The 6,935-nt window shown below is 39.7% G+C and overlaps 1 protein-coding gene across 2 annotated transcripts in view; it reads right to left on the bottom strand.

Moving 5' to 3' along the window:
• Nucleotides 1–1,273: 1,273 nt before the first annotated feature.
• Nucleotides 1,274–6,935, bottom strand: part of col24a1 (collagen type XXIV alpha 1 chain) — a 62,755-nt gene continuing 57,093 nt past the window's right edge. Inside the window, exons 36-45 of one of the 2 annotated variants that reach the window (XM_020602920.1) lie at nucleotides 6,729–6,782; nucleotides 6,203–6,310; nucleotides 5,375–5,428; nucleotides 5,034–5,141; nucleotides 4,149–4,202; nucleotides 3,324–3,377; nucleotides 3,145–3,201; nucleotides 1,990–2,043; nucleotides 1,537–1,590; nucleotides 1,274–1,357 (exon numbers count right to left, since the gene is read on the bottom strand). In XM_020602920.1, coding sequence (XP_020458576.1) covers nucleotides 1,289–1,357; nucleotides 1,537–1,590; nucleotides 1,990–2,043; nucleotides 3,145–3,201; nucleotides 3,324–3,377; nucleotides 4,149–4,202; nucleotides 5,034–5,141; nucleotides 5,375–5,428; nucleotides 6,203–6,310; nucleotides 6,729–6,782 — 666 coding nt within the window. In that variant the 3' untranslated portion in view covers nucleotides 1,274–1,288. The remainder of the gene's footprint in view (nucleotides 1,358–1,536; nucleotides 1,591–1,989; nucleotides 2,044–3,144; nucleotides 3,202–3,323; nucleotides 3,378–4,148; nucleotides 4,203–5,033; nucleotides 5,142–5,374; nucleotides 5,429–6,202; nucleotides 6,311–6,728; nucleotides 6,783–6,935) is intronic. The other variant, XR_002275175.1, reaches the window with a different exon arrangement.

Raw genomic sequence — 6,935 nt, 5'->3', positions numbered from 1 at the left:
GAAATGCACACATACACAAATAATAAAACATACACGGGAATCTTCAAAAACACACAAGGGTGGACTTCTCACTCATCTCTCATTAAGGAGCAAAAAAGATGAATGAGTTTAAGACTATTTTCCTACTTTACTCAATCCAGACAGTAAAATATGTTAACTGTATATTTAACACCTCAGATGGCAATGGGTTAAATCACACTGAAGTGTTTGGAGGGACAACAATAACACATGGAACTTCCACTGCATTATGTTTTTAATTACAGTATGTGTATATAAAATATAAGGTTGAAAAACTTTATTTTCACAGTGAGAAAAATATTTTCACATAATCCACTGTGTTCTCTATGGGCCTGATACAGTAAGTTAGGAATGCTTTACCAAAGCAGGAACACAGGAGAGCCTTACAGTTTCCAGTGTTTTCTGACAGATTGTTAAGTTGTCACTGTTTCTTAACAGATCTATACATTACACACGAAGGCACTGCTCAAATTCTGATTAAAGTCAAGCCAAGCTGAGCTAAATTAACAGGAATATTCCCATAGCACTGAACTCATTACATAAACACTCTTGCATACAGGCTGTTTGACATGTGGAAGAAACATCAGTGACATCTGGACCATTAAATCAGTTATGTGGAACTTGATCAAGAGGCTCAAAGTTGTTTCACATGGGAAATTAGAGCATGTAATCAAAAAGCCTGTGACAGGCCTGAGGACTCAAAAGAAACTGACGGCAAAGAAAAGCACAAGCTGCGAGGTAAGCTTGATTTATCAAAACATTTCTGCTTTAATGCCAACTTCCCAAATTATATGAAGCATTTCTAAAGTAATTTAACAATCAAAAAAAAAAAAAAACCATTTCTCCTTTAATGAAATTCCACCTTAGCTGAGCTGAAATCATGAGGCACAGAGGACAGGTTCAAAACACGAAAAGCTTCAAATCTTTGTGTTAGCGTGTTCATCAGGTAACAGGGAGAAAATAGAAGTGCTCTGCTGTGACCAAATGTCTGTTGCGTCATTCTGACAGGAAACACAAGGATTTTTCTTCATCCTCAGCGTCACATACTGTACAGTATGAACCCAGTCCAACCAAAGCCGACCCTGCTGGTAGTGGCTGAATGAAGCAGTGTTAATAGCTTTAGTGGTTTTGTTACTCAGCACAAAAAGAGCAGCCTGGTAGCAAAAATATCCTGATGCAGAGATTGTCCATCTTCTTTGCAGGAAAAAGACTAAGTTTACACACTCTTTACCGTCAGTGAAACACATACAGTGTGATTTGACTAGGGAGATTAACATGGACTCACCGGAGCTCCTATCTCTCCTTTCAGGCCTGGTTCTCCAGGGAGGCCTGGTGATCCCTGAATAAAGCACAAAAAAGACAAAAACACAGAAACACAAATGAAAATGGTAAAAGGTCATATAAATTCATATTATGTTTACAGGATAAACTGTGGAAATTATGTTCTTTTAGGAAGACATTTTTTGAGATGACAAACTCTAAAAGCAGCCACCGTACTACAGACATTTACTGACTTACTGGTGGGCCCTGAGGTCCGAAAGCCCCACGAGATCCAGTGGTACCAATGTGGCCCTGAAACAAAATTGTGACAAAATTATATTTTTCTCACTTATTCTCAGCCATTGTCAGTGCTACAAGATCTAACATGTACTAACGTGACTTTCATTATGCACAAAGTCATTTATATTGTAGCGTCAGTTGGGCTGAAGAAGGAGTCGTGGACACAGACCGCCTTTTTTGCACTCTGTAGAGCTGCAAAAAGAAGTGCAAAGAATCCTTCTGCCTCTGAGTCACAAAGTGACAAAAATGCCAGATTTCTGCAGCCTTAACCCTGGGAATAATCCTCTCCAACATGTGTGCTGTGCCCTTATGTGCCTGTATCAGTGCACAACAGTGCTGCAATGAACAGCAGTGAAGTAAACAACCACCACTGTGTAAAATGTCCAATGTTGAATTAGTGATTTTGTCTACCTGATACCCTTCATCCCCAGGGTCTCCACGCTCTCCTCGTTCTCCTGGGGGCCCCTGTGTAGACACCAATGCACACATGAACATATATTGTATATGCATGCCTTAACTTATACCCAGCTTCAATTGAATTGGACAGCTGCTTAAAGACAAAATCACTTCTCAGGACAATACATGTGAAACCAATTCTGATATGGCCTGTGAGCCTTGATCTTTACTGGAGTCGAATGAAAGGTCTAAGTTCACCTTGAGTGTTACTTCCAGAGGATTTTGGTTGAGCATGCGTCAAGACAGAGGCTGCTCATGCTAAGTATTACAATACTGTGCCACCTTGATAATTTGATATTTCTCATATGGCAGGTTGCTATCTATACCTGAGTAAATGTTCAGTAAACCTGATTATTCATGTTATGTAGGCTTGCCTACATGTCCACGTCCGGTGCTGGGAAGTGTGTCTCATAGTGTATGTGTAAGAGTCTTGGAACTCTGTAACTGTGAGCTTTCCCAAGCTGCTAAGACTCTCTGATATCTCCTGATCCTCTTTTGATTTATGGATCCTAGCTACTGTCTCCTGAAATGACATTAAAGCTACATATTTGTCAACCATACCTGAATCTGGCAGTACAAATGGTCAAACTCTTCTTCTTCTTTTGCTTTTTGCCAGGAAGACCTTTGTCTACAGGTTAGAGCTTGTTGGGGTAGGCCAGAGTCTCAAGGTGTGACCAACTTTTACTTACTTACTTTACTTACTTTAGAGTGACAAATTGTACCAGCGTACCTCAATAGCAAAATGCGTGCCTGCTACACAAAACACATACAGGTTGACAAGTCTGCTTAAGCTTTACCCTGAAGTATAAAAGCCCTTGTCAAACATTTTTCTGTTCAATGCTCAGCTTGCAATGAGTCAGAAAAGATCTGAGCCACACAGGTTGATAATCAGGGTCCATACACAAGACAGATTTAAAAATTAAAACACTGATACATTGTTGTCAATCTTTTCATACAAATACATTTGTGTACTTGGTGATAAAACCAGTTTTCTGATCAGAATTAACTTTCATTTCCAGTGTCAATCCGGTCTTTAAAAATGGCTCAGACTAAACAGAGTGCAGCGTTTTTGGGATCAGAAAGGAGACTTCAAAGGAAAGCAAGACCTACTGGTTCACCTAAGGGCCCTGGCGGTCCTGGGGTCTTATTGTCCTCGCCTGGATAACCCTGGAATGTAGCAAACAAAAACAATCACACATGCATAGACACAGCCAGTACAAAGAAGTATGTGCATAAATCAAAGTACTGAAAGAATTTAATTTCAAACACTAGCTCAGGTATCATATTACTTTTTCGCCTTTAGGTCCTGGTGGTCCAGGGGGCCCAGGCTTCCCAGGATGCCCCTAAAAAATAAACAGAAAGTTAATGATTGTGCCTAAGAAATCACCATACATGATTCAATCTGATGGCTGATGAATCAGAACTGCTCAAAATAAACACAATTCCCTGTAGAAAAGCTCTTAACATTGCATTACTAAAGGATTTGGATTTTGGCACAAACTCACAACTTACTCACCAACCAGAGTAAAGTGCAGGGGAAGTCTAACAACCTTTACACACAAAATACATCTACAAAAAGGGACAAAACAAACTGGGGGAGTCCTCTTCACATTACGCAACCTAAACCCAGTATTGCTGGCACTGACCACGCTTTGGAGTTGCTGGAAAAAGTGTGTTTGTAGGTTTCATCATGTTCAGTTCTACCGTTGAGAGTCGTTTAGTGTTTGTGAATGGTTTTTACTTTTGTTTTTGTTTTTTTGGACAGAAAACAGTGAAGAGTGATGACAGGACCTATTTATAAGGTCTTCTGCCAGACTTACACTCAGGGTGTGCCTTGCACATGCTAGGTTTACAGCACAGATCTACCAAAGGACGTGAGTTAGCTAGATCGAAACTGTATCAAAAGATGTATTTTGTATTAAAGTCTCTATTTGTAGCATTTATGGAGTTTCTTGAAGTGGGGTTACGTTTGGTGGATAAACCAGGAATAGTTCTTTGTACTTGGGCCAAGGTCTTGATTGTTTTTGACCTAAATACATATCTACATCATAGGTTTTGTACAGTATGTACTGTATATATAGGTTGTCATAAAACCACAGGTAGGAAAAACTCACTGTGTATCCTGGCAGTCCTGGTTGTCCTTCTATCCCCATGATTCCAGGTTGACCCTAGAAGCAATGCAGAAAATACACACAAAATCATTCTGTGAATCGATTCTAATGCTGTTTGCTTTTTGTCTCTGCTACAGCTAAATATAACCTTGTCCTCAGACAGACACACGTGCACTGAATCCTGTGAACAGAGTTGCTTTATGAGGGGGATATAAATCCACAGCTATCACAACACAGTCTCAGTGGCCCTGCTGAGAGGAGAGCTGGCTTTCTCTTTAAAGAAGGAGAGTATGGATGCCTTCCTCTAGGCTTTTTCCTGTCTTTTCATGCCTGCAACGAAGAAGGGCATTTGATACTTTGCTCTTAAAGTTTTAAAACTCAAGAAAAATCAGATACAGCTTTTTGTTATAGTATACAACTAGAATTGTCCCTACAAAGTGAAATACTACGCGTATTACATTAGTTATATTTCCTTAAGTACTCAAGCACAACTTTGAGAAACACTTTTTACTCCACTACATCAGTATAACTTGCTCCAGTTTTAATCAGAATCAGCTTTATTGGCCTGGTGTGAACTTGACTCCGGTACAGCAGCTCTCAATGTGTATGTGCAATGCTCTTCCATAACAAGTAAACAAGTAAACAAGATGAGACTGAGAGAACAAGAAAAGAAAAAGAATATACACACAAGCAAAAGGAATGTACATTAGCAAAATAACTAATAGTTACTATTTACTACATAGTTGCTTTTACACATAAACCATAATAACAAAAAATGATGCACTGCTTTAGTTTGTAACACACTACATAAAATCACATTTCTCTGCATAGAAATTTCAGTCTAATTTTGGGACAGGACTAAGGGGAAGGAAAGGAATGATAACCAACCGGTGTGCCTCGAGTTCCCCTGGCACCTTTAGGCCCTAGTTCGCCTGGCAGGCCCATGTCTCCCCGTAAGCCGATCTCACCAGCAAGACCAGGAGGACCGCTTTCTCCCTACAAAATGTCAATGTTGGTGTCAGTTATCTTTGATGCTAATGATTCCATTTACTGTACTTGTTTTCTTCCTCTGAACTTGAGTAAACAACTTTGACCTAAGGTAGATGCCTCTGTAGTTCTCTGGAAGCAATAGAAGACCACAAGGCTTTGGATACATCCTCCTGTTTTCTGCTGTTTCATTGCAGGGAAACATACTCTACTAAAAAAGTGGCGGTGAACAAGGTCCTTACCTTCTTTCCATGTCGTCCTCTGTTCCCTGGAGGTCCCAGTTTTCCTTCTGGGCCCTGTAACAGGAGACTCATTAAATGATTATCACACATTAGAAGTCAATTTTATATGCAGTGGCACTGACAAGTGCAACTGTAAACGTCCACTGAGTTGATTCAGCTTGGTCACACCTATCTGACATCTTTCTGATAGTGTCATACTTTGGATCATGTCTCACTTTGTGGCCTGCTGTTCACAGCACTAGCATCTGTCTGATGACTTATACACACACCAACTTGCTGATTCCGATACTACAGCATTTTATCATCAGCATCTTATCACCATAACCAGATCTGAATATGGATCACAAACCAAGCAAGCACTTAAAAGAGACTTTGACTGACAGCTGTCATTAACTGCCTATGACATACTATAGTAATTTTACTGCTACAGTTTCAAAATGTTTTTGTTAAAGAGAAGGCTGACCCCTGCTGGGATATAAAGGTATTATCTGACAAAAAAAAAAAAAAAATCATCTAGGTACAGGTATTTAAAATTCTGAAGGTATGACTGTTACGCTTCTATGTCTCAGAAAAAATAACGGTCATAATCCATCAATCACTCACTGGCTCTCACATAAATAAACACAGTAGATGAACTAGATGAATCAGATTCACAACAAACTGAATCTACCTACTGTACCTTTTTCATTTAAATCATGTGCAAGCATGACTTTTCTGAGCCAGTTAGAATATCAATACCAAATTATGTTAATTGCTTTCATTTACATGAAAGTTGTTTGTTTTGTTTTTTTACCCGTGTCTAGAGGTTAAAATTTATATTAAACTTACGCGAAAGCCTTGTTTACCAGGTTCTCCAGGTGGTCCTGGGGGCCCAGGGTCTCCATCTATCCCTTTATCCCCTGTCTCTCCGATTGGCCCACGTTCACCAGGTTCACCCTGAAATATTGGGAGATAGAAGAAGAGCAGGCAGACACAGGAAAACAAAGTGAGAAACAGTGCAGTTCTAATATAATCAGTTTCACTGTACCAACAGCGAGAGGACAGTAGGTCAGGCAACCTGTGACTAAAGCTTTCAGTGGTATGACTTTTCTTTATTTGACTTTTTATTACATTTCAATCTAATGTGAGGTTGTGTGGATTGGTGTACTACATGTACTCAGCATGAGAAGTGGGATAGCTTCTTTTAAGCCTTCCTATCCTCTTTGATAAAGTAAAACCAGCAGAATCTACTGAAAACTCCTCATTACTGCCGTTTTATGGGGAAACAAATCCATAACTCATTTTGCCTACATGGTTGATTCTCTTAGAAAGAAGTGAAGTCAAGTCAACAAAAACGAGGTCTTGTCATTTTTACCTTGGCTCCATCTTTCCCTTGAGGGCCAACTTCACCAGGAGGACCAGCGGGACCCTACAAACACATCACCATTTACAAAAACAACCAGTCAACACAACAACATCATTCTCCTCGATTATTTTCTCTGTGATGGCAGATAGTTTGGGTTGTATTTGTCCAGGTTTTGAGATATTGTTGCTGTGACCATTTCACCTTCCACCAACACAT

The sequence above is a fragment of the Monopterus albus genome, unplaced genomic scaffold, assembly GCF_001952655.1.
Source record: "Monopterus albus unplaced genomic scaffold, M_albus_1.0 scaffold58.1, whole genome shotgun sequence".
In the NCBI taxonomy this organism is placed as follows: Eukaryota; Metazoa; Chordata; class Actinopteri; order Synbranchiformes; family Synbranchidae; genus Monopterus; species Monopterus albus.
This window is presented reverse-complemented; position numbering and strand designations above follow the sequence as displayed.